Below are 25,798 nucleotides of genomic sequence, written 5' to 3'. Positions count from 1 at the left end.
AATTGTGCAATATAAAGTCATTGAACGAATTTATGACGGCAAAAAGAAGATTCAAGCTCAAGAGACAGAGGTCAAAACTTCCTGTGTGTACGTTTGGAAAGAGAAAGTAATGACAGCATAGCACTAATCACATTTTCAATAATTTATAGATAAAAAATGTTGAAAAATAAAACCTTGATATATAATTTTATATGGACCAAAAAGTTTACCCAATAAAAATCAATATATTAAAAAGAAAACCCATGTTATGATTGATCTTTTTGCTCCAAAATTCATGTGGTTGGACCACAAATCAACTTTTTATGAGAAGTCTCTACATAAGCTGGAAAATTATGAGAATCAATCAAAGGTCAGTGTTTTTGTTTTTAAGTGAGTAATATTTAAAGCAGATGGGCCATCTTTGAGTTATTAATCGGTTTAGAAGTCTTTCCTCAGTGTTTAGCTTTTCTCCATCATAAAAAGATAAGCCTTTTGAAATGACAATAATGCATTGTATGGAGTCCCAAAACGCAGGTTGCTTATTAAACTACATGACCACATGGTTTTATGTGTCACAATCAAAAGATAAAAGAAAACAAATTTATTAAACTTTTTTATGCCTTGAATCAACACTGCCACTCTGGGGGCTATTAAAGGCTTACTCTTCGTTGTTTTTATTTCTTTTTATACATTTGGTTTATACTAAAAGAAAGCATGTGTTGTTACCCGCCCTAGTTGTTGCAGATCCACTGCTTTGGTCAATTGGGGTAAGCTTACAAAACCGGCTTCATGTTTTGGTAAGAGGGGTAACCCATCCTACTTAAATGAAGTTATAGGTGAACTACCGGATGGGTTAAACTATAAATTCAGATATGCACTACATATATACTTTTAAAGTTGAAGGATTAAGGATTGATGGAAGATTAGTTACTGGGTTAAATTAGTACATACAAGACTGTGTCAATGGTAGTAATAAATGTGTTACCATCTTTTGATTGTTGTCATGGAAAAATGTCTTCACCGATGTTGAGTTCAGTTCCTTAGCAAAAGCATTGGTCCACTGACTAGACCAAAAAATGAAGAAACAGTATAATAATTTGCAGATAGCTACAGGGATTCTGCTTCCTCTGCAGCTTCCAGTATTAAAAGTTTATCATAGCCGCTGAACTAATTGACCATGTCTGGAATAAGAAGCAACGTACGTCCCAAAAAGGATGCCAATCAGCACACGATTCTGCACCAAAAATGGATCTGAATTGTGATGGCTAATCAGGATTGTTATGGTCATGGGGAAGAAGTTCACCCTTTATACATATAAATATATATATATATATGGTCATGGGGAAGAAGTTCACCCTTTATACATATAAATATATATATGCGGACCTTAATAATTTTGGTCCATTCAATCACATAGGTAAGACAACAGTTACATCAAATCAAGATTTAAGCATTAAATTGAGATAACAAGTGGGCGGAATTCTATAAAAGCTTTTATGATGTTTGAAAAATGTAGAGTTTGGCAGAAATGGACTGAAAATATTTTGGTTGCTTCTGAACTTGTTGTCCATTGCAGTTGCCTATTTGTGGCCATATATTTAAGTCTAGACCGGTCCAACGACGGGACGTTAATTAATTGAGCCACGGAAATTTATCCACATTCAATCCTGCAGGCTGTGATTTTTACTAGCGCCTATTCGTCTGTCAAATTTGTGTTTGACCAAATTAATTATTTTTTATTAATAAAATTTATTGTCGATGAAAGCTTATGTCAAGGGTAAAGAGAAAGAGTAAAAATTTTAAGATCTCTATGTTGATTTTGTTCTTATTTCATACTTTTTTTATTAGCTTACTTGTAAGTTTATATATATATATATATATATCAATTGTAATTGAAAGTTTAAATTTTAAATGGAATTTTTTGGAAAGAAAATTAACATATTTTAATTGCTAAAACATGTTTTGTTTTTCTTTTTTTACAAGGAAGAGTAAATTAACATTGATTATTGAGATTGGGACCAAGACTATGGATGGATGGATGGAGACATGCAGACCTAATGGGACATATCATCAATATGTGTAGCCATTCAATTCAATGAACATGCCTAATTGTGCACTCCCAACTTTACCCAATAGCAAAATCTCTAATAAACTTGAGTAAATGATAAAGAGGATCATATATATATAGGACCACTGCCACCAATGTTTGTTGCAGTAACATGTTTTTCTTCTTTACTAAGGTAAAGTTTTATCGAAATTTCATTTTATTTTTATCATTTGAGTTAAATTCACGTACGTCACGCCATAAATAAAAACTTTACATTCAGCCTATAGTATGAATTCCTCCCATCAAACACCAGTGAAATGGACTGCACCATACCAATAACTCCCTTCCATCCCTTCTTTTCATCTTTTTGGCCTTTGATTTGTTACTTATTTTATTGGAATTATATGCCCACCACAGGCACGATCATATAGAACTTTTACTAAGATATTTGCATGTCAATACATAATGATTAGAGATGTGTGTATATGTATATATACCTCTACTTAACATGATTTGGAATTTGTTTTTGTATAGTTTTCCTTTTAATTTTACGAGCCATATTTGATGATGTTATGCAAAATAAAATACTGTAGTATAGTATATAGTAATAGTACCATCATACTATAATTATAGAGAGGTCCAATCTCATTAACTGCAGAAAAATAAATCAGCATATAAAATATGATGGATGGAAAAATAGTATTTAATTGAGGCGTCCACATTGGCAAATGACAATGGCAGCCCTAAGACTTTGCCTATAAGATTTGAAAAATGATAATATTAATAATAATAAAAACTATAGCCTATCATTTTCAATGCAAAATTGTATGTCATTACTTGAGCAGACTTTGGATTCTTTCGAGTGTGGAAAGAAGAGACCAAGTTAAGGCCTAGCTAGTTTGATGGTCCTGTTAGGAAGGCTCTCTCCTTTTGCCTGATTAGTTTATGATGGAAAGTTCTCTCAGCTAATCAAGCAACAGGAGTTATAGAAAACAGATGGATGATTGAAATTAGACGGCCTGTGTTTTGACTTCTGTTTTATCTCTCTCTATATTAGCATCTTCCCTCAGTCCCCCAAACAAATTGAAGTCTTCTTTTGGAACAAAAGCTAGCTAGGCAGCCTCCCTCACAACCATCACCACCATAACTTTGAAAGAAACCTCTTGTTGTTAGTTGAAGGAGCTCGTTTTTCAGTATTCAAACAAGTTAATTAAGAGTGAGAGACAGAGAGATAAAAGATATGGGAAGGGCTCCTTGCTGTGATAAGGCTAATGTGAAGAAAGGTCCCTGGTCGCCTGAAGAAGATGCAAAGTTAAAGGAGTACATAGAGAAACAGGGAACTGGAGGGAACTGGATTGCTCTCCCACCAAAAGCTGGTAATATATAAGAACACTTTTCAGTTTTTCTTTTCCTCCTTTTTCTTCCTCTTTTTCAGTTTTTCTTTTCCTCCTTTTTCTTCTTGGTGAGTGTGAAGGAGCATGTAAAGGGTCCTTTCAATAGTTCTTGTTGGTGATCTTGAATGCGTTTGGTTTGTATTAGGTCTTAAGAGATGTGGGAAAAGTTGCAGATTAAGATGGCTTAACTATCTCAGGCCTAATATTAAACATGGAGAATTCTCTGATGATGAAGATAGGATAATCTGCACTCTCTATGCAAGCATTGGTAGCAGGTATGTTAATCATCCTGTCTTTTCCAAATAAAATGTCTATTTGTCATATCATACCTTTTAAACTTGATCTGGGTCTCCATAAGTTTTTGTTTCAGAATCTTCTCCCAAGATTTTTGTTTCCTGAGAAATTAACCAAGCATGAAAAGACTTCTTTTTCCCTTTGCCCTTTCAAGAATAAACTTAATTTAATATTCCAAGAATATGCTAATTTTAGATCATATTTTCTGATTCTGCCCTTTTGCATGCCGTGTTTAGTTTCTCAAGAGTGTGGAGGTAGAGTTTCAAAAACAGCTCACTTAAATTTCTTCTAATGGAACTTACTCCCATCACAAACTACTACAGGTGGTCAATTATAGCAGCTCAGTTGCCAGGCAGGACTGATAATGATATCAAGAACTACTGGAACACAAAGCTCAAGAAGAAACTTTTTGGCATGGCTCCCCAATCTCATAGAAAACCTCATCACGTTCACCATGCTAGCTTCTCATCTCTTCTTCAATCATCTTCAACTTCCTCCCCATCTCCATCACCTCCTTTGTCATCACCATCGTCAACGTTACTATACAATTGCAGCAACAACACCTACAACACGCCAGCTAGATCTTTTAGATGCTTTGAAGTATCATATTCCTCAAATTTTTCAAACAGCCGTGCTTCTTGTGTAACTGCCGCATCCGTACTTCAACCGCGGGAGAGTTTACTGGGTCCTACTCAGCATTACCAACTACAGGATGGCCTCCAAATGTTTGGAGGTGAAGCTAGTTGTAGTTCTTCTGATGGGTCTTGCAGCAACCAAATCAGCCAAAACAAAGAATTAGAGTATGAATATGGCGGTGCGAGGGGCAGCAATGGTGCAAATAACGGTGAACAAATGGGCATGCACAGTTATTTCTGCAATGAAGCTGATGAAAGCCAAACGCTCATGGCATCAAATGGAGGTTGTGCTAACGGATGGTCTGAGAAGTCGTCAAATGGATTGTGGGGTGAAACAGTACCATTAGATTACGGGCTTGAGGAAATTAAGCAGCTAATTTGCACTAGTAGCTGTAGCAGCTTTATTTTTGATGAAAACAAGGCAGAAGAAAAAGTTATGTACTATTGATCTGACTATGACTGTGTGTAAAATCAGATGGATTTGAAGGGTGAGGGGAGGGAATGGGTTCAAGATTTCAGATTTAGACTTGAGTTATGTGCTTTGGGGGTGGATTTCTGATGGAAACAGTTTTTTGACAGTACATGGTGAAAAAGTTTCCTCTGTGCTTTTCTTTTCGGGAAATGATGTATGTGCTGCTATAGGCTAGAGTATTTTTACTGCAACAATTCAGAAATAATTGTTTAATTGTCATCAAACCAGAGAAGCTATCATCTTTTTCAAGGACCAAACTTGAAAACTAAGCGTTCAACTTGTTTAATCCAATTTTTTTATCAATTTCCTATTTCTAAAATGTTTTCTTTTAAATGAATTCTCATTGATTAACTTTGAATCTAGTCAAACCCAAGGTCGACGGTCTTTGTATATATCTTTGTGGATTTTATCCCTCAAGATTTAAAAATGACTTGATGTTAATCCTAATCTAAGTCTTCTTAAACAAGTCTGAAGATTATCTATATATATATATATATATATAGAGAGAGAGAGAGAGAGTGCAATATAATTTAATATTCTATGAAATATTGTAGGCTGATTAAGCCAAAAGTGATGTATAGTTTATATTTTTGCCTCCAATTAGTTAAAATAGGAGGGGATGGTACACGTTCTATTATATTACATGTTATTGATCTTCATTGATTAATGCATGATTTTTGGAGGATTGAAGAGTAAAACAGATGAATTTATTTCATCACATTTATTATTTTTGCGGTGAGCAAAACATGCTGCTGCAAATTTTGGAGTTTCAATGGTTGACGATCGGCACCATGACAGATGTGAGGCAGGTTTCAATTATTGAGTACCCAATTGATTAGGATTGGTGCGGTATGGAGAGGCAAAAAGCTTGATTAGAAAATGAGGGAAATGATAAACAAATCCAACTTGGGGGAACTGAGATATAACAAAAGCAGAAAATTCAAGGTCATTTGTGTAATGCAAAGTGGCAGAGAATCCTCATGGGGAAGCAGTCCAAGGAGCTACAAAATCATATGATCTCAGGATAATGATGCCTTGGGTTTATCAATTTGATTGGCTAATGGGTTTAGCTGTTTTGTTTATCTCCCATGAGAAACAGAGAAAAGCAAAATATTATTGAAAAAGATGAATCCATTGACCTTTTCACCATTTTGTTTTCTTGTGCCATCTTTGGTTAGATTTAATGGGTTTTGCCAGCTATAGGCATTATTTATTAACATCAAAAATCTACAAATGGGGTTTTAAAGATATGGGGAAAGAGTTTCTGGGAATGTCTTCTCTAGTGGGGTGTAAAAGGTCAAAAGGTGTTGCACCTACTGATCATCCATGAGATTTTAATCTATCTTTGTGGAAATTATAAGATTCAACCACATTAAGTTATTCATTTGCTTCTGGATGTTTGTTAGTGAGTTAGCATCAATTTCCAGGCTCCTACTTAAATCACCATACTTAAGTTATAGCTTATTTAATTCTCTTTATAAAGCTTAATTAATCATCCATCTTGTACCAGACCTTCAAGAGCTTCATGGTAGCTGATCATGCAAGTAATTATTAAATAAAAAATGTCCTCATTAATTTGTTAAAAGAACTAGCGTTAGGAAGAGTCTAAATATGCAAACATAAGCTCTTATCTTTTTGCATGAGCCATGAACCACACCCAAATAAAGAAAAGCTTAATCAGAGCTTGATCCTTTCATAAAAAGTTGATAACTCAAATAGTTTATAAGCACCAATATCCAAGCAAATAACTTGACATAAAACATCCAATCACACTGTTTTTTGGGGGGCAATAATCATATCTTGTTGATGTGTCACAAGACAACTTTTCATGTAATAACCTTTCTAATCTCCAAATTGTCCCAACATAATAAGCATGTCTATGCAGGTTATTTAATCTTTTTCTAGTGCATTATCACAAGACATCAAAGTAAAAGACATACAGAGAGGAAGTACCGCCAAAAAAGCTAGAATATCATGGAAATCTTCCATGGACAAAGGAAGCCAATCTTTTTCCAACAACTAACATAAAAACTCTCAATTATTAGATGAAAACAAACAGTTTCAACCATTAAAAGGTGTCGACTGCCGACAATTAACTAGGAGTATCAAATTTCTTTCTTGGGCTGTCGTCGTGCAGATTTGGCTCTCTAGTGCATCTTAACAGGAAAAATTAATCAAGGGGTGCTCCCACGTTTTACTCACTAATTTCTTGATCGACAGACATGCGAATCATATGAATGGTTCAATATCTCAATGTGGTTTTATATACGAAAATGTTAAGAAACTCTCGATCGAAAAATAGTTCCATTAGAAAAAAGTGAGCAGACATCGCCATTATACGCATCCATATTGCTAACAGTAGGGAATTTTAGATTGTTTTGCTTCAAATTGTTAGTTTTTGGGAGTAAATAGCATCACGAACTACTATGTGACCGAACAATCGGTCAATCGAAGCTTTGAAAAGCAGAGAAGACAGAAGAGAGATATTTTCCTTCAGGGGTTCTTGACTTTTACTCAATGCGACAAAGGTCATTCGTTTGTTCTTTTATTCACTCCTGGGGTTAAAAATTTTCCCAAGAGATGGTTCGTAGTCGTACGCCAATGTCACAGGGCTGAAGCTACAATGCTATATCTTGTGCTGAAACAGCGGCCTCTGGCCCTACTCTGCTGCCCTTTATTTCACGACATGAACAAGGAAACATTGGACAAAGAGCATTTCCCAAGAGATGATACTACAAATTAATGATTAAAAGGTAAATGTCTACAAAATGAGCACTTAATAAAAGTGAAGTAGGGACTCATGTTGACACTTAGAGTATGAAAATGAAGACTATCGAAAAGACTAAAAAAGCAACTTCTACGAAAGAAGTTAAGAGGGTAGCTTATAAAGTGAAGAATACAGCCCTTTAATCATATGAATGATGGTTCAATAATTTTAGTTCATGTCTAGAACGTGTAGTCACGGATTCATATTAACTTGACATTCACAGTTGGTCAATGGCTGCGTCGAAACTGATCGGAAAGATCTTTCTTGTTTTGGGGCGGGGTGCTAAAACAGAGGAAGATCTTTGGCTTTGGAGCTTTTCAACCTTTTTCACAATCAGTGCAACAAAAGAAGCTCCCTTGTCCACTCTAGGGGGTGAAATTTTCCAAACCCATGGTGCATAATTATTTGTATATACCAATGTCTATGCTCTTTTCATTCTTCTTCTTCCTTTTGTTCTTTCCCTAATGGTGGGTTGGAGGGAGAGCCGAAAACATCATACTGTGGGCTCATTCTATGCAAATTTCTACATGAATGTCACCACAAATTCCTTATTTTTACCAAGTAGAAGTTCCTCCTCTAAAACCCATGCTTAGGGAAAGACTGAATGGTTCTGCAGTAATGTAAAGAACCTAGCAGGCTTAGCTCTTTGGTTCTTTCTTTAAGAAGCATAACCAATATAAGATTTATATCCAAGCAAAAAAAACAAAGAAAAAAAAATCACCATAACTGTTTATAGATGATTCCCTACATCATCCCCCAGCAACGATTTGACATGGGAGACCAACAAAAGACGGACAAATAATAGTAACATTTACCAGCTATTTGCCAGCGAGTATTTGTCACCACATTATAGACATGGCCCCTGCTTTACCCAGCCTTTGAATGTTACATCTGTGAAGTTTACTAAATAGTCGGAAAAGATTAATGCTTATATCAAATTGTGAAATGAATAAGAAGGAATTTTGAGAATCTTAGTACGTACTTCATTCTTGATGTAATCTAATTTAGATGTTGAGCATTGCATATCAGCAGTTCCGACACGGCCAATGGCATTATTATATGACGGTAAAAACAGGAAACTGAGAATAATGAATTGGATATTGACATCAATTCCCAATTAAAGAATTGGGTCATCGACCTTGAGTACAGCATTCAGCTTTGTACTTAGGAATACAACAATTTTATGTACAGAATGTACGAGTGATGGTTAGAAGAGATTGATAAATTATTTAAAAAAAATCCCATTGCCAATAAACCTTCTCCACAATCCCTCCACCGCTCCGTACAGCAAGGTGAAGTGTCTCAGAAGCAGGCGGAACACCCCAGAGGTATGGCACTGCAACCGTCATGGTAAGCTTTTCATGCAAACCACCTTTACTGGCCTTCTCTGCCGCAACAACCTGATAATTTACAATAGGCAGATTTCAAAATTTGATGTAGCCACAGAAGGGTAAACCCTCAATAAAATTCAGTGCACGATGATATACCAATGCAAAACACAGGAAAGAAGTATTACGCTAAGCTTGCAAGAGAAACATTTCAAAAAAAGTGGATATGAAAGAGCATTTTGAAAGTGAACCAAGAGATTGAACAATTACATACTACTTCTGCATCACAGCCCAAGAAAGATACTAAAAACGGATGATCACTGAAAGCTGCTGCAGCTAATTGGAAAATTCAGCAGACACTTTTCATGGTTTGTTAGAAATTAGATCAGATTGGCATGGCTGATTAAATCGGAAAATAGGGAGTCAAGACCGCCAACTCAGGTTGCTGTGTGGGAGCCAAGGGGAAGGTCCACTTACACAAGTTCCAACACAAAACCCAAAAACTATTGTTGTAATTGGTTAAAAAAATTATATAGGAATTTAACGGGATTTGGGCTTTTTTCTTTTTCTTTCAATAACAATAACATAAGTAAACAATGTCCCTAGTTAAACAAGCCAAATAATCTTACTCCCAGTTTCAGCCATTAATGGGCTAGTTCTGTCAAACTCTCAAGATACTAGCTAAAACTTTCCTCTGCTAGATATCAATGCTAAACATCAATATGAACTATGCTACCTGATAAAGAAAGGAACAAAAAGCAAACACTGCAGATATGGTGATAAGATCTTGAAAGTTTAGGCTGGGAGACGAAAGCTTATTTTGAATGCCTTATATAATACCTATAATTTTTTAAAGTGTCTTATATAATATTTCAAATTACAATTTTCAATTCAATATCTTCATGGCACCTGAGCATTTGGCTCATTGGTTGGTACATAATCTCCCTGCCTAAAGAGCAGGTTCGAATCTCTTCTCCCCAATTATATAAAAAAAAATTCAATATCCTCATGTATGTAAAAATGCAATATGGTAATGATTGGAAAAAACAGATAATATTGGTCCAATGCTGCATACCTCCCCACCATGTTCTAAAACAGTATCTTCCACAACATCACTGAGCATCTCAATAGAGCGGCAAAAGCCAATGATACAAAGCCTTCTACCCATGTCAAGTCCCTAGATTGACCAAATCCCTTATCTGTTAAGTCTTTTACGATTGAAACCTCAAGTTCATGGCAAAATAACAGCCTAAAAATTCCTTACATTTGTTGCTGCAATGTCAAAAAGAGCACCTAGACACAAGCTTTGGTTAGGATCCATGTAATCACTCTCTTGAAACCGTTGAAATTTTTGAGACATTTTCGATTTTCCCTGTTTCTTCTGCCACATAACAAAATTCTTCAGCCAACTAACACCAGATTCTAAAATGATAGATTATGTAAAGAAACAAAAAACTAGACTATAATCCCAAATACCATAATCAAAGTTCAAAATGCCAATGTTTTGTCAATAAAACATTGATCCATACAATACTCTTGGATACTTCAACAAAGAAAGATAAAAATGAGGTAATGACAAGATACTTACATCTGAAGAAGTTAGACGCCTCGGAACCATGGAACCTCCGATTTGAATTAGTCCATCTGATGTGAACAAAGTGACTCTCTCCTCCTGAACCCATTCAACATCTGCAAATTTGAATAAAAAACAAACAATTCTAATAGCCCATCAACATTACAAATCACAATGCAATCATTCATCACTAGAAATTTTCATCTTTCACTAAACTTTACCTTAACAGCTATGACCCTTTAATCAATTCAACTAAATCATCTGTCTCGTGACATAAAAGAGACAATTTTAATGTATAAAATATCTATCTTGCCCCTGCTCCGTTGACTGCAAATTTTCCATTCCGATGACAAAAAAATGGCGTAAAATTACATATAAAGATTCGGATATGAAATGTTTTGTGATGAATCATTTGATTTCACTCTTTTAAACCAAGTAAATAAAAAAGATTCAAGAATTAAGCATAATTAAGGTGGAAAAAAAAGATTTTTTTTTCTTTACCGTTGTTATCAGGCGACCAAGGAAAGAAACCAAAAGAATCGTCGCCAAGGAAGCTGCCGGAATCGGAAGCTTTGGAAGAGAAACGAAGGAAACGAGAAGGACGACTTGAGAATCTGAAGGAAGTCGGGAGAAAAGAATTGGTTTCCCTCCAACGAGAAAGGGAAGGACAAGACGAGAAGACAATAGTGGATGTTTTAGCCATTAAAGAGATTTTCTTTTCGTCAGAAGAGGAAATCCGAGGGAATTGAAGGAACAGGGATGGGCGGAGAGAAAAGGAGGGAAGGGGAAAGGAAAGGGGAAGGAAAAAGTTTCGACGCCACAGACGTGGGAGTGGACACGTGGCGCGAGGGAAGGAGTTCTTTGGCTTTCTTTATTGCAGCTGGGAATCCGGGTTTGAAACGATTGGTCTACGACTTCTCTGTACTTGGCGTTTCTTGTATCGCTGAATTTTGGTTGTTTGGGAGAAAACTAAGAATGAGGTTGATTTTTATTTATGAATTCATTAATTTTATTCGAATTTTTAGGATGGTTGTATAAATCAAAATTCAATTGGATAAATAGCTTTTAAGGGAATCACATTTTTAATTTTAAAAAATATCAATTGTGTGGAAAATTTTTTTTATTTTATAAGTCTAAATTTATTTCTTATTAAAATGAAATTTGATGATATTCTATTTTATCTAATTGTTTAATGCTTTCATTATAATGATTCTTTTATTCATAAAGAATAAAAATTTATTTTAATTTAAATATATCTCGTTTTTAATATTATGCATTAAAAATTAGATAAATTTTAATATCAATTATTTAAATTATTTTGGACTCTTTTGGATTTCTTTGAGCATTGGAAAATGCTTAGATTTCTCCTGTATTTTCTAGTTTCTAATTCTTCCCGCATATTTAACAAATCTGACAATTCATGTATATATATATATATTTTAATCATATCATATAAATATACGGTATTAACAGTTACACGGGTAAATATGAACAAGATATAATTAATTATTCATGTCAAGATCTTAAACACGTCTATGAATATGTTTAATAAATGTGCAATACGATAAGACATGATTAACACATTTATTAAATATATTGAGTTAAATTTTATACGACACAACACGATTTATATTATTATAATTTATACAATTTATGACATGTTTACACAATTGATATGATTAACACAATTAAAACAATTAAGTTGAAATATGTACAAGTAAAATATGATTCTATTACTCAATTTTACAATAAAAAATTATAAATATCATGATATTTATCAAATATAATAAAATTCAATATTAATAAATTTAAATCTTTTTAAAAATATTAACATTTATATGAATCAATAAATGAATCTTAACTGTGTATTAAATGTATTTACACAACACTTGAGCATGATTAAATAGATAAATGCGTAATAAACAAATCATAAATTATACAGGTAAATAATAATATGATTAATTAATCGTATCTTAGACTTATCTTAAACAGATTAAAGAGGTGTGACACAATTAATACGTAAAATACGATTACCCTAAATCCAAATTTACTTAAACCCATATTACATTGGTGTGGTATTACTTTATGGTATACAAAATTGTTAGATCTATATTTAATCGATTCTCCCTATTTCTCAACACTTTTAACCGTTTACTTTTTCACATCCTACCGAAGCAACTCTGCTGAAACCGCAGCAACATGCAGCCATATTATTTTATAAGCGATATTATTAAGATCGTAGAGGTGGGGGTTGGACTTGCTCATCTCGACTCAAGCCATTTGCAATTTCGCTAGAGAGAGATGAGGAGTCTAAAAGCGCAACCAAATTACAATCAAAAGCCCAAGAGGCAAGATGGGCCACCAGATATTGAAAAAAAAAGAAGGATCATAAGTAATTACATTATGGAAATACAAGCTTATTCTTTGATTGTGTAAAACATGGGTTTCAACTATTCTAAGAGGAGATTCTAAATTTACTATCAATGTGTAAGTGTTACAAATCCACATTTTTATCCAATAGACATGTTCTTAAGTTAAAAATTGTGAGTAGGTAATAATTAATATCAGAATCTATATGAACTTTTTATTGATATGTGACTTTCTTTAAAAAATACTTTAAGTTGAAGTACACTTAGATCAATGTGAGTCTTTTTCTTAATGAGTGAAAGAGTCCATGCAACAAGAACATACCACAATTGAATGAATGGAATGTAACAAATTCTATGTCAAGAAGAGAAGAGTTGGCTCTCGGATTATAAGTAAGGATTTTTTTTCATTTGAAAGGCATATTTTATGAACTGAAAAATGTAAACTCATGACACAATGAATTCAAAATAAAAAAGAAGCGCAAAATTCATTTGATATGAATTTCTGAAAAAAGAAATGATAAATTGAATGAATTATCTATACTTTGAAACCTCGAGATCTTAATTTTATGATTCAAGGAAGAGAACAATCAAATATTACTGGTAGACCCTAAATACTTGAAAACTACTTCAGAAACACGCGTCCTTCAACCTTCCCTCTCATTGCCTTCCTCTCTTTTCCATAACCCCCACCTGCTACAAGATTTATCGGGAATAGAGTGGTCGAGGGTTCATTTCCCTGTTTCCAGTAGTTAGCCTTAGCACCAAAGAAAAAAAAAATGAAAAAGAACTTATCGACTTGTCAATATATGTTGTACCTTTTTAGGTCAAGTTGTTGCTTAAAGTAATATCAAAACTAACTTCCACCATATTTCTATTTTAACATTTAAATTTCAAATTTATCTATGCATATACCTTTATTTAATGGTGTGCAATTACAAACCGAACCAAAATCAAAGTGAGTTTAATTTTTTCAGATCGATTAATTCAGTTTTTCAAGTAGTTCAGTTAGAATAGTTCGATTATTAGACTTAATTTGGTTTGGTTTTGGTTCGAAATTTTTTAATCGAATTAACTGAATTTAAATAAAGGTATAATTAGGTTTTTCGCATAGGAAATAAATTATAAATTATTTGTTGTTATTTTTATTCATATTTTTTAATTATTTGTTGTTTATATGAGTATCTATCTTATTTATTCTAATTATTTATCATCATTTTTAATATTTTGTAGTATTGATTTATAAAAAAATAAAACATATATAAATATATACAAATAAAAAAATTTTCTCAAGTTTGATTTTTGAAAACTAAACTGAATTAACTGAATTAATTCAGTTTCGATTAGTTCAGTTATTTGTGAAATTCGGTTTGATTTCGATTATATTTAAATATAAATTCGATTAATTCGATTATTAAATATTCAAAATCGAACTAACCGACATAACTGTTTACTCCACCCTACCTTTACTCCAACCTAACTTTTGAGTTTTATTTCCCAACTGCTTTTTCGCTAATTAGTATATATGGGATTTTTTAATTTTTTGTGGGCTTAATTTTGATTTTGTTTTCACCTAATGAGTTTGCGAAAAAGCCCTATGTTGCAAAACATAACTCTATATGTGAGCTTTTAAATGTATAATGATCTAGACTGGAAATGTTTATAAATCATATCAGATTAGATTGACATTTTAAATTTAAACCCTACTTAACTCATTTATTTATTTTTTTTTGTTTTTACTCAATCATTCTGGTATATTATTAAGTATAGAAAAGATAGAAAGTTCTAGAAAATTCAAGGGGTGGCCATCAAGGCAAAACGGATCAATCAAAAGGAAAAATGAATGAGCACAACATTACATAGATAACAAAGAAAGCGCAGCGTCATTGAAACAATTACCGCCTATCATAGCAGCCAGCGTTGGTATTAAAATTCTATTAAAATATTTAAAATATATATATTTTAGAATTAAAATTAAATATAAATGTTTATTTATTATATAATAATATTTTGACTGGGCTGAGTATGGACCTAAAAGTAATGTTTAGGCCCGATTTGAGTCTTGTCAAAGCTTGCAAGCTTGACAAGTTTGCCTAATTCGAATTCCTGAGCACTCTAATCTTGACCAAGGATACTTTTTTTGGTTGGGATTTGAATCCTTTCCTTTTAAGAAGAGAATTATGCATTTTTGATGTAATTATTCAAATCCTTGACTCAAGTTAATAATTCCCTACTAAGATATAGAAAGAAGAGAGAAAAAAAAATATTTTAGATAAATCTATTAATTTTTAAAATAGATATTTTATTTTAAAAAAATATCTTCTAATAAATACATAAATTTAGTCGTTATCAATATTAATATTTTCGTTAATTTGATGATATGATAATATTTAAAAAATAATTTTATTTTTTATTAATTTTAAAAATTATTATTATATAATTTTTTTTATAAAAAAAATATAAAATGGGGAGTACCAATCGATGCTCCCCTCTTTTGGAGAAGTTGGTGCTGCTTGAATTTTTTTTAAAAATATATAATAATAATATTTTAAATTAATAAAAAAATACAATTTAAATGTTTTATATTTTTTATTAATGGTATTTACACTTTTAAAGTGGGCTATTTATTTTTAATGTTAATAAATTTATATAAAATTATGCTTAAAATTAAAAAATAAGTATTTTATCCAAAAATTTGCATGTTGGGAAGATGAAAACGGGAAAGCCTAATGACCAGCTGCCACCACCAATCAACAAGCGACAAGTTGTGTAGCGTATGCATTTAGATATCTAATTCTGTACCAAAGAACGATACAATCTCAGAAAAAAGAAATCAAACTTACTAAATCTGTTCAGTTACTTTTGGCAAGTGGTTGAAACCCCACTTTACAACTATTTATTTGTACTTTCACAAACTTCATTCAAGTCATCCAAGAAACAAGCATCTCAAAGCGCAAATCCTATCTCCTGCAAACAAACCCTCGCCATGGCGAACTCATTCAATCCAATAACCCAAACATACACTTCCCCAAGGCCCCCTATCAAGCTACCAACAAACCCTGAACTCTCCCTCACCTCCTTCATATTCGAATCCACTTCCTTCATTCCTCACGAAACCGCTCTCGTCGATTCTTCTAATCGAAATGAAACCTTAACTGTTCTCCAACTCAAAGCTCAAGTCTCAAGTCTGGCTTACGCATTCCTCACTTAATAGAGACATGTGCCAAGAATTTGGCCCACGTTGAGATTTTTCAGGTACTTATTTTGACACCTGACAGATGGATACAAATCATCTGCCCCTTTACTGTGCCCGCTCCCGTGCCTCCTCTTTATTTTTTTGTCACTGGCCTTTTCTCTTTTACGAGATGGTAAATAGTTAATAAGCAGTAGAGTTAAATTCAACTAACACGGTTATATGTTTTTTCAACTATTAATGTAACTTTAAAAAATAAAATAAAATCGGATGAAACGTGGCAAAAGGTCTTTCAACATAACTTTAAAAAACAAAATATAAAATTGAACAAACGTAAAAGTAAAACTATTAAAAATCTTAAGAATTAATCGAAAGAAAAACTTAAAAAGGCTAAAATATTAGTGTAGATAGAAAGCAACAGCCGAGCAAAAGAAAAGTAGGAAATCAATAAAAAAATACTTAATAAGAGATTTTATTTTATTTTTTAAAGTTGCGTTAACCTCTTGTACATGTTATGACTTTTGTTTGGTTAATTTTTTTTTTCAAGTTTGTAAGGAATTTTTTGGAAAATTGAGATCTCTGTAAAAAAATGTTGAAGAAGTTAAGGACGTAAAGGAATAGAAAAGCAACATAAAAGCAATAAGGGAAAAGCAGAAAAACAATTTTAAAAGGAAAAACTTACATAGTTGAAAATATCTTATGAAGTAGCAAAGCAACAGGAAAAAGGAAGTGGACGGTAGATAAAAAATAGACATATAATGAAGAGATAGAACAGATGGGCCAAACAGTTGCGTACACCTCACTCTGCTTTTAGCTATTGCCTCTTGGGATGGGATGTAGTGAATTGAAAGGGAAATATTGATAAACCTTAAATTATTTAATACTATACATTTCATGTATAATTAACTTTAAAAAAATTTGGGTCCAATTCGTTCTAGCTAATAGGCTTGTCCCTCTTAAAAATTTGCATTGACATCTCGTAACATTTGCATTATTTTACGATCAAAGTGGGTTGTTGTAAAACAAAGTACCTATGCATCATGATCCGAAATAACATAACATCGTGCAGGGATATGGTATGACAGAAGCCTGCGGAAAAATTTCATTGGAGAATCCAAAGCATGGGCGTCGTTTTTCGGGTTCAACTGGAACACTCATGCCTGTAATAGAATCCAAAATTGTTAGTGTCAATACAATGAAACCCCTCCCACCACATCAGATAGGAGAAATATGGATTCGAGGACCGACTATCATGCAAGGTACATGAGCTTTATTAGGTGTATAATCCTGTCTTTGGTTTGCCATAATCTTTAAGAAAGGACTCAATTTATTGCCCTTATAACAAATTCTTCTTATTTAGAGGTCTCTAGTCTTGTATGGGAGAATGATCAAGTAGTCATGGGGCCGAATGCCAGTGTCAATGCGAATGATCTATATGAATTTCTTTGCTTTCAATTTACGAGACCTGCATGTTTGTCCTTTTATCTAATAACCTTAAATTTGTTGACTATATAAATTAAAAAATATTAATATATTATCTCACAAACTCTACAAACCAAATTCATGATAACCATGATTGCAAATCACTCAGTCTATACTACTACTAACCTGATACGGGTGTTCCCACAAAATGAATGTCGTTTTAGAGTAATAATTGACAACCCAACTCACCATTTGAAAAACAGAAGGGGAGAGAGAATGATTGATATAGTTGTCGAACCTGTTGGGCTACAAAATCATGACTGGATTTTTCCTTTTATAGTTATGATTTATGATTTTTTTTTTCAGGCTATTTTAACAATCCAGAGGCTACAAAGCTAGCTATGGATGAAAAAGGATGGCTGCGTACTGGGGATCTTGGATATTTTGATGAACAAGGACAATTATTTGTTGTAGACAGGATAAAGGAGCTTATAAAATGTAACGGTTTTCAGGTAATATTTCAGACATTGTCAAATGTAGTCATGTTTCTGTTCTCTACTTCTTCTAAATGAACTTATTTTATCTATTCATACGGCTGTTTGTCAGGTCGCACCGGCAGAGCTTGAAGGATTGCTACTTTCTCATCCTGAAATTGTGGATGTTGTCGTCATTCCGTAAGTAGCCTGGAAATTGGATATGTTTCTTTGCCAACAACAACATGGGAATTAGATTACTAATTGTCTCCCTCTTTTTTAGATTTCCTGATGTTAAAGCTGGAGAGGTTCCCATAGCATATATTGTTCGCGCTCCCAACAGCTCACTAAATGAAGATGATGTTAAAATTTTCATTGCAGAAAAGGTAATGAGATCCTGCTCTTTAGGTCTCACACTGTTTGGGCTCATAAGTTTTTCTACTCTGACATATTATAAGTCTTTGATTCCCACAGGTTGCACCTTACAAAAGATTGAGAAGAGTCACTTTTCTCAATAGTGTCCCAAGGTCAGCCTCGGGAAAGATATTGAGGAGAGAGCTCATACAGAAACTTCGATCCAAGATATAGGATACCAATTTCTCTTTTTCCTTCGAGAAAATTTAAGGGTTGAAGTTCATTACTAATGTTTTGTGAATTCTCGGTTTGTGAGTTGTTATACCACTGTAATATTCTTAGGTGTGCATGTAATATTTAATCCAAATAGTTAGCAAATAGCAACCAACTATATATTTATTCAATTATAAGTAATTTTACTTTCTCGGATGTTCCTTAAACTTTAACCCAAAGCTAGGAAAGTTTTGAAAGGGGAAGAAAAAATAAAAAATTTGTGGGGATTCCCTCTCTAAGGATAGAGGAGATAATGTCATGTACCTATAGTAACAAGACGAAGAATAGAGGAGATAAAGAGGAATAGCGAGTAATTTTAAAAAGCCTTGATACCGATAATTGTTTATGGAAAGATAAATGGGGAAGGTGGAATAACGTGAAACTTAAGGTAACAAATGAAGCAACAAGTTCTAATTTATTCAGTTAGTTCCCTGACATTTATGATAAAAAGTTTTGAAGTGGAGTATTAATAATCTTTTCATTAACCTTATCTAGAATGTGCTAAATCCCATGTTTAGCAAGGTGAAAGGAGGTACAGCACATATGAGCCCTTAGCCTTAGCCTAGGGTTTGGGGCACAATCTATCTGCCTAGGTTTTATGTATCACAAGAAAATGAATGCACTAAGCTCTTTACAAAAAATGAAAAAGTACCAAATCAAAAACTATCTTAACCATCGATCATAAGTGATTAGGCCTAATTTTAAATTCCTATCACATGCTTGAAGTTAAGTCTATATGTCATCATGTGTTCATAGCATGTGAATAAATGTAAGGCTAAAAAGATAAGAATAAACTGGCACATGCATTAATGTAAAGTTATAATAGAGTTATATGTTCTCCATATTAAAGTGTCAACTTTAAACGTATTAAAAGTGATTTACTTCAAAATTTTGAAAACTTTTTATATTAATGTTAGTTTGAAATTCTTGCTTAATATAACTATATTACTTGATTTGTTTCTACGTATTCTTTGTTATAATGGCTTGAGAAATTTCTCGAGGTAGAATGATTTGTTTATTTAACTAAAACCTCAAGATTAGGAAGCAAATGCATGTTATTTGGAAACCTTGCTTAAAATGTATAGCTCTATTCCTTAATTTGCTTCCACATAGTGTAATGGCCATTTTTCACCACTAACAATTGTTGTACTCTTTTGTCCTCTTTAATATTTTTTTCATATATCGTTGGCTAAAGGCAAAATGTGGCTACAAGGGATAGGCAAATGTGGCGAATCAACAAAGAAATCCAATTCTTAACAAAATCCATATGGTCTTTGTTAACAATATCCTTGTGAGAGTTCATAAATATTGGTTGAGTGATATTGGGGCTTGGTTTGGCAATGCATTGGATATCTTTATTCCTAAGAAGAGTTTGGTTCGAAGGAGATGCTTTGGATTTATTCAATTCAGCACTTTTATAGAAGCACAAAGACTCAATGGTGAGTGACTACTTGATTTTAAATAAGAGGCAAATGTTGCAAGGTTTCATCCAAGGATTGCCTTATGAAAGAAACATATTGTAGGAGTGAATAAAGTGATGCAAGTGCAAACCAGTAACGCAAAGGAGGACATACTAGCAAAGGACGATTCTTAACGTGAGAAAAGAAGTTACTTGGAAGTGTTGGTGAGTGTTGAAAGAATGATTTGAAACTGGTTGAAGCAAGTCAAAGCAACTGCGAGCTAAGAAGGAAACAATGGCTAGTTAAAGGAGTTTAAGTAGGAAGCCAAAACGTCATCATTTCACAATTATTAAACCAAGAGTTGTGAAACGCATGAGGTGAAGTCGTTTTATGTTAAGGTTTCTTTTTCTTTAGTTTCTATACGACTTGAGTCTTTGTTGTTTTAGTTTCTTGGTTCTAAATGACTAGTAAACTCGTCGTTTTATTCATCTTCTTTGATTTTTTGTTGTGACCGTTGTCTAGGTCAGTTAGTTTTCTTCATTCCAGTTGAGTTTGTTACATGTAGTTCCCGAGGCTACATCTAAGCTGAGGGTAGTTCGTTTTGAATTGAAAATACTTGTATAAATATTGAGTTGGAAATGAAAAGTTGTTGAACAAGTCAATATTAAAATTTTCTCATTTTCTTCATTTTCTTTGTTCTCCATTCTTCTAGTTTTTCTTGCTTTGTTTATCCTCCATTTCTCTACATGATATTAGAACTCTTAATCTTGAGGGACCTGTGATTTTGCTCTTTGTTGATGAAATTGTTTCTTCCAAGCATCAAAGATGGCTACTGCAGGCTTTAGTGCTACAGCTCCACCGGTTTTCTTTGGAATTAACTATACTTTTTGGGCAGTTAAAATGAGATTGTATCTTAAAGCTTTCGATCTTTGGAACATGGTTGAGACAGACGAGATTTCGGTACAACGACATGCCAATTCAACCTTGGCTCAAATCAAACAGCACAGTGAAGAGGTTGGTAAGAGATATAAGGCTCTTATCTGCCTTCAATCAGTAGCTTCAGAAACAATCTTTGCGAAGATCATGAATTATGAAGATCCAAAGCTAGTGTGGGATAGTTTGAAAGAGGAATATCAAGGTAGTGACAAAACTAAAGCTATGCATGTGTTGAATATTTTCAAGCAATTTGAGTTAATGAAGATGAATGAGGATGAGAATATTCAAGAGTATACTGATAAGCTGATTAATCTTGTGAATCAGCTTAGGTGGTTGGGAGAGGAGGTCAGTGATAAAAGAATTGTGAATAAGATCCTTACGAGTATTCCAGAGAGATTTGAAGCCAAAATATCATATTTGGAAGACTCCAAGGATTTAACCAAGATCACTGTTAATGAACTGTTAAGTGCTTTACCTGTTTTAGAGTAGAGAAGAGCACTCTGGAATAATGAAACCCTTGAAAATGCTATGGTTGCAAAGACCAAAGGCTTAAGGGTGAAAGAGGATAGTGCAAAGAAGCTCAAAGGCAAACGAAGCAATTCTGGTGAAGGAAAGTAAGGAAAGAAGCAAGAGAAGTTCTCTCCATGTACTCATTGTAAGAAAACCAATCACACTTCTAAATACTACTAGTTTAGGCCTAATGTGAAGTGCATATTATGTGATCAGCTTGGTCATGTTCAAAAGGTTTGTAAATTCAAGAAAGGCAGTGAAGAAAAAACAGCAGTGGTTGAGCAGACTGAGGAAACTAATGAAGTGCTATTCATGGCTAACTTAGAAGCTGAGTCAACTAAGAAGAGTGTTTGGTTATTGGACAGTGGATGTTCACATCATCTCACTTGCAATGAGGAACTGTTTTCAGAAATTGATAGAAGTTTTTCAGCACAAATCAAGATTGGGAATGGAGTATTCCTAAAAATACTTGGGAGAGGAGCTGTTGTTGTTGAGACACTCTTAGGTATAAAATACATCACTGATGTTTATTTGGTTCCTGAATCAGATCAGAATTTGCTTAGTGTTGGTCAATTAGCAAATAAACATTATGTATTGTTTTTCAAAGATGATGTATGCACTATTTTTGATCCATCTGGTGATGAATTATTAATTGTCAAAATGAAAAATAATTGTTATCCTCTAAATCTGATGAATGTTGAGCATTCTACTTTTGTAAGTGAGGATAATGCTGCTGAATTGTGGCACAGAAGGTTAGGTCACGTTAACTATAAGTCACTCATGAGGTTGGCTGATGATAAATTAGTTGAAGGCTTACCTGGTTTTGGCAAAATAAAGACGTTGTGTTAGATTTGTTAGCTTGGAAAGCAAAGCAGGGGATCTTATCCTAAGCATAGAAGCTGGTTTGCAAAACAAAAACTTGAGTTGGTACATACAGACTTGTGTGGTCCCATGAGAACACCTTCTCTGAGTCACAGCAAATACTATATAGTGTTTATAGATGATCTGACTAAGTTTAGTTGGGTTTATTTTTTGAAAATGAAGTCAGAAGTACTGAGTAAGTTTCTGAAGTTTAAGGCTCAGGTAGAAAACTTTTCTAAGAAAAGGATTAAGATACTTAGAATTGATAATGGTTTTGAGTATATAGCTTTTGAGTTTGAAAACTTATTGGCTAAGCTGAGAGTGAAACATCAGCTGACTGTAGCTTATAATCCTCATCAGAATGGGGTTGTAAAGAGGAAGAATAGAACCCTAATGGAAATGGCTAGATGTTTAATGTTTTAGAAAGATATGCTTAAAGTGTTTTGGGCAGAAGCTGTGAATACAACAAATTATATTTTGAATTTGACTTATTTAAGAGTACTTCCTAATGTAACAACTTATGAATTGTGGTATGAACAGAAGCCTAATGTTTCACATATGAGGGTTTTTGCTTTTGTTTGCTATGTCAAAGTACTAGATGAAAAGAGATCAAAGCTTGATCCTAAGTCTATTCTAGCTATTTTCATTGGCTACGGTGACTTGTCAAAAGGTTATAGACTGCATGATGTGAAGTCAAAAAGGATTTTCATTAGCAAAGATGTATAGTTTGATGAAGGGCAAAAGTGGAATTGGGATAGCAAAATTATACAGGACTCTGGTGTTATAGTTGCTGGTGAAGATGAGTAGGAGCAAGGAGGTGATGATGAATCACTTGACTTGGTGGATGAAAGTTTAGCTGTAAGAGGGACTAGGTCACTTGCAGACATCTATGAAATATGTAATTTAGCTTGTACTGATCCTGTTAGTTTTGCAAAAGCTCAAACTGATGAGAATTGGAGAAAAGCCATGGATTCAGAAACGGACATGATTTTGAAGAACGAAACTTGGGAGTTAGTTGACAGACCAAGTGAACAGAATGTAATTAGAGTTAGATGGGTTTTCAAAGCCAAGTTAAATCATGATGGCTCAATTAACAAATACAAAGCAAGACTAGTGGAAAAATGGAGTTCTACAATGAAGTTGATGAAAGCCAAACGCTCATGGCATCAAATGGAGGTTGTGCTAATGGATGGTCTGAAAAGTCATCAAATGGATTGTGGGGTGAAATAGTACCATTAGATTACGGGCTTGAGGAAATTAAGCAGCTAATTTGCACTAGTAGTTGTAGCAGCTTTTATTTTTGATGAAAACAGGGTGTCGTAACGTGCGGGTCCAGGAACCCGACCGTCAGACGCGATGAAAACTCTAAAACTAGGAGTCGCCACCAATCTTTTTTACTAGGTGTGATTGGCCACCTATTGACTCGATTCTAATCGACAAAGTCTTAATTAGATTTAAGTGCCCCGAAAGAATCTTAAACTGGTGTACATTTTTCGAGATCTAGATTTGAGAGTACGGTTACGTCCGGGGAAGGATTAACATCCTCGGAACGCCCGTTCCATGAACAGTACCATTTTTAGATTATCCTATTAGGCTTTATTTTTTTTAGTTCATTTTATTTCCTTAGCTATTATTTACTTATTTTATCTCCAATTTTATTAAATTATTTTATTTGATTATAAAGTGAAATGCACGTGTGAGGCAAGATGAAATGCATGGCGTCGGATAAAAATATGTCGAACGAATAACGTTTTATCGAGGACTTTCTCTCGAATCCGCCCATCATACTGGTGGGATTCGAGGTGTTCTCTCACTTAGGGAATTATTTGAGAAACTTGCTTCGCAAATTCAACGAATAATTCCCATCATTGGAGTTATCATACGTTTTTCTTTAAAAATAATGTTTTCATGAATATGAACCTAATACGAGCGAAAGCCTTTTATTAAAGATGTTTCTCGAGCCCTCTCATCATACTGGTGGGATCCGAAGATATCTTTTCACCTAGGAAACTTTTCGAGAAATATCCACCTTCGCAAGATCCTCGGAAGATCCCATCATCGGGACTTATACTCGTGAACAGAAATATCATAATACCATGATGTGCATTATGCAATGGAAACATATGATATGCTTTTTGAAATTTATTCTTATTTTATTATATTTTATTATTATTATATTTTTTTTCTTATTCGAAGTTTCTCCTATATTTCCCTTTTTAATAATTGGATACTTTATAAATTGTCCATGATTCCATGTTATTTTAGTGAACAAAAATCTCATCATTTTTTTACTATTTTTATTATTTTATATTTTATATTTCTTTATTATTTTTTTATTATTTTATCTTTATTTTATTTCTTATTATTATTATTTTTTATATTCTTCTTTTTCATCTATTATTTATTTATTTATTATTTCTTGAATGATTTTATGTTGTTATTTTTTTTCATAAAAATTTCGAGATCTCGAAATCGAAGCCCTCCCATCGTACTGGTGGAGCCTTAATTCGGATTTCAAACCTAGGAAAAATCAACCTGGGATTACGACTTCTCGCATCTCGATTGAACATCCCATCATCGGTATATTAGACTTATAGTTAATGTCATGAATTATTATTATTATTATTTTTTATTTTTTAGGAGTTAATTTTCTAAGATTGATTCTCATACCTTTTTTATTACTTTAATACTTAATCCAATAATTTCCAATTTCTTAATTTAATCTATATATAAATCTTTAGCCTACCATTTACTCAATTCATTTATATATTATTTTTATTATTATTTTTTTTATTTTTCTTTATATTTGTAGTAAATATTTTCCTAAGCTTAAATTCTTTGTATAACTAAACATTTTCTAAAAATATTTTATTTTTTTTATTCTTTATTATTTCTATATTCTCCTATTTTTATTAATCTCCTAAGTCTAAAATACCATGAAGAAAAGAAGAAAAAAAATTTTACACTATAATAATTTATAGTTAATTCTACCTAATATTCTCAAAAAAAATATATAAAATGGGACAACAAACAGATTCTCAAAAGAGTCAGGGATTTACCTTGGCGGGCTAGGAGCGGCCCAAATGTCGGCCTGCTCCAACTAAACTCCTCTTTAAAGACCGCGTGGCCTCTTATCAAAACGCACCGTGTTGGTCTCCTATTCAACAGCCCCCTGGTGCCCAAAACGACGCCGTTTCACATGCCCCAGCTCTTAGCTATTTAAGCTTCATTTTCTTCCTTTCTTCCCATTTTCTCTCTTCAACTTCACTCTCTACCCACCGAACTCTCTCTTCTCTCTCTAAAATAATCCCTCACCGATGACAACCTTTAGGAGCTGCGGGCAGCCTTTCGTCGAATCTGGTGCCACGATGGTCGGTAGCACCATCAAACGGCGGCGACTAAACTCCCTAGCCTTTTCTCTCTCATTTCGCCGACGACGAACCCTAAGCTCTTTTCCACCTGATCGACGGTAACTAAACTCCCTACCTTACCGCCGATCGGTGACCCAACACCCTCTTTCC

General features: G+C 33.5%; 3 protein-coding genes across 4 annotated transcripts; 2 read left to right on the top strand and 1 right to left on the bottom strand.

Moving 5' to 3' along the window:
• Window positions 2,878-5,070, top strand: LOC18598029 (transcription factor RAX2). Its single transcript, XM_007027365.2, has 3 exons — window positions 2,878-3,402; window positions 3,566-3,695; window positions 4,038-5,070. The coding sequence occupies exons 1-3, from the start codon at window positions 3,267-3,269 to the stop codon at window positions 4,795-4,797; spliced, it is 1,026 nt and encodes a 341-aa protein (XP_007027427.2). The 5' UTR covers window positions 2,878-3,266; the 3' UTR covers window positions 4,798-5,070.
• On the bottom strand, window positions 8,657-11,441 carry LOC18598028. 2 transcript variants are annotated; one of them, XM_007027364.2, is made up of 5 exons: window positions 10,991-11,441; window positions 10,505-10,605; window positions 10,181-10,294; window positions 9,992-10,093; window positions 8,657-8,988 (listed from the first exon to the last, which is right to left on the bottom strand). In XM_007027364.2, exons 1-5 carry the CDS (start codon window positions 11,190-11,192, stop codon window positions 8,818-8,820), a joined length of 690 nt encoding a protein of 229 aa, XP_007027426.1. In that variant the 5' UTR covers window positions 11,193-11,441; the 3' UTR covers window positions 8,657-8,817. The 2 variants fall into 2 exon arrangements, with proteins under 2 accessions (XP_007027426.1, XP_007027425.1); XM_007027363.2 differs by having other exon boundaries at window positions 10,181-10,297; window positions 10,991-11,439.
• On the top strand, window positions 16,015-18,675 carry LOC18598027 (4-coumarate--CoA ligase-like 7; the record flags this gene model as incomplete). The annotated part of the gene is made up of 6 exons (XM_007027362.2): window positions 16,015-16,110; window positions 17,118-17,307; window positions 17,837-17,982; window positions 18,077-18,144; window positions 18,227-18,329; window positions 18,418-18,675. Coding segments are annotated over 6 exons (717 nt in total), but the record flags the coding sequence as incomplete, so codon positions are not given.

The sequence above is a fragment of the Theobroma cacao genome, chromosome 5 (assembly GCF_000208745.1).
Source record: "Theobroma cacao cultivar B97-61/B2 chromosome 5, Criollo_cocoa_genome_V2, whole genome shotgun sequence".
Lineage (NCBI taxonomy): Eukaryota > Viridiplantae > Streptophyta > Magnoliopsida > Malvales > Malvaceae > Theobroma > Theobroma cacao.
Note: the sequence above shows the minus strand (reverse complement) of the source record. Positions and strands in the feature narration are given on the sequence as shown.

Coding starts and splice junctions, on each gene's coding strand:
- LOC18598029 (XM_007027365.2), top strand. CDS start 3,267: ATGGGAAGGGCTCCTTGCTGTGATAAGGCTAATGTGAAGAAAGGTCCC. Junction 3,403..3,565: donor TGCTCTCCCACCAAAAGCTG/GTAATATATAAG, acceptor GGTTTGTATTAG/GTCTTAAGAGATGTGGGAAA. Junction 3,696..4,037: donor TATGCAAGCATTGGTAGCAG/GTATGTTAATCA, acceptor AAACTACTACAG/GTGGTCAATTATAGCAGCTC.
- LOC18598028 (XM_007027363.2), bottom strand. CDS start 11,192: ATGGCTAAAACATCCACTATTGTCTTCTCGTCTTGTCCTTCCCTTTCT. Junction 10,606..10,990: donor TTGGTCGCCTGATAACAACG/GTAAAGAAAAAA, acceptor TCAAATTTGCAG/ATGTTGAATGGGTTCAGGAG. Junction 8,989..9,991: donor TTTTAGAACATGGTGGGGAG/GTATGCAGCATT, acceptor GTAAATTATCAG/GTTGTTGCGGCAGAGAAGGC.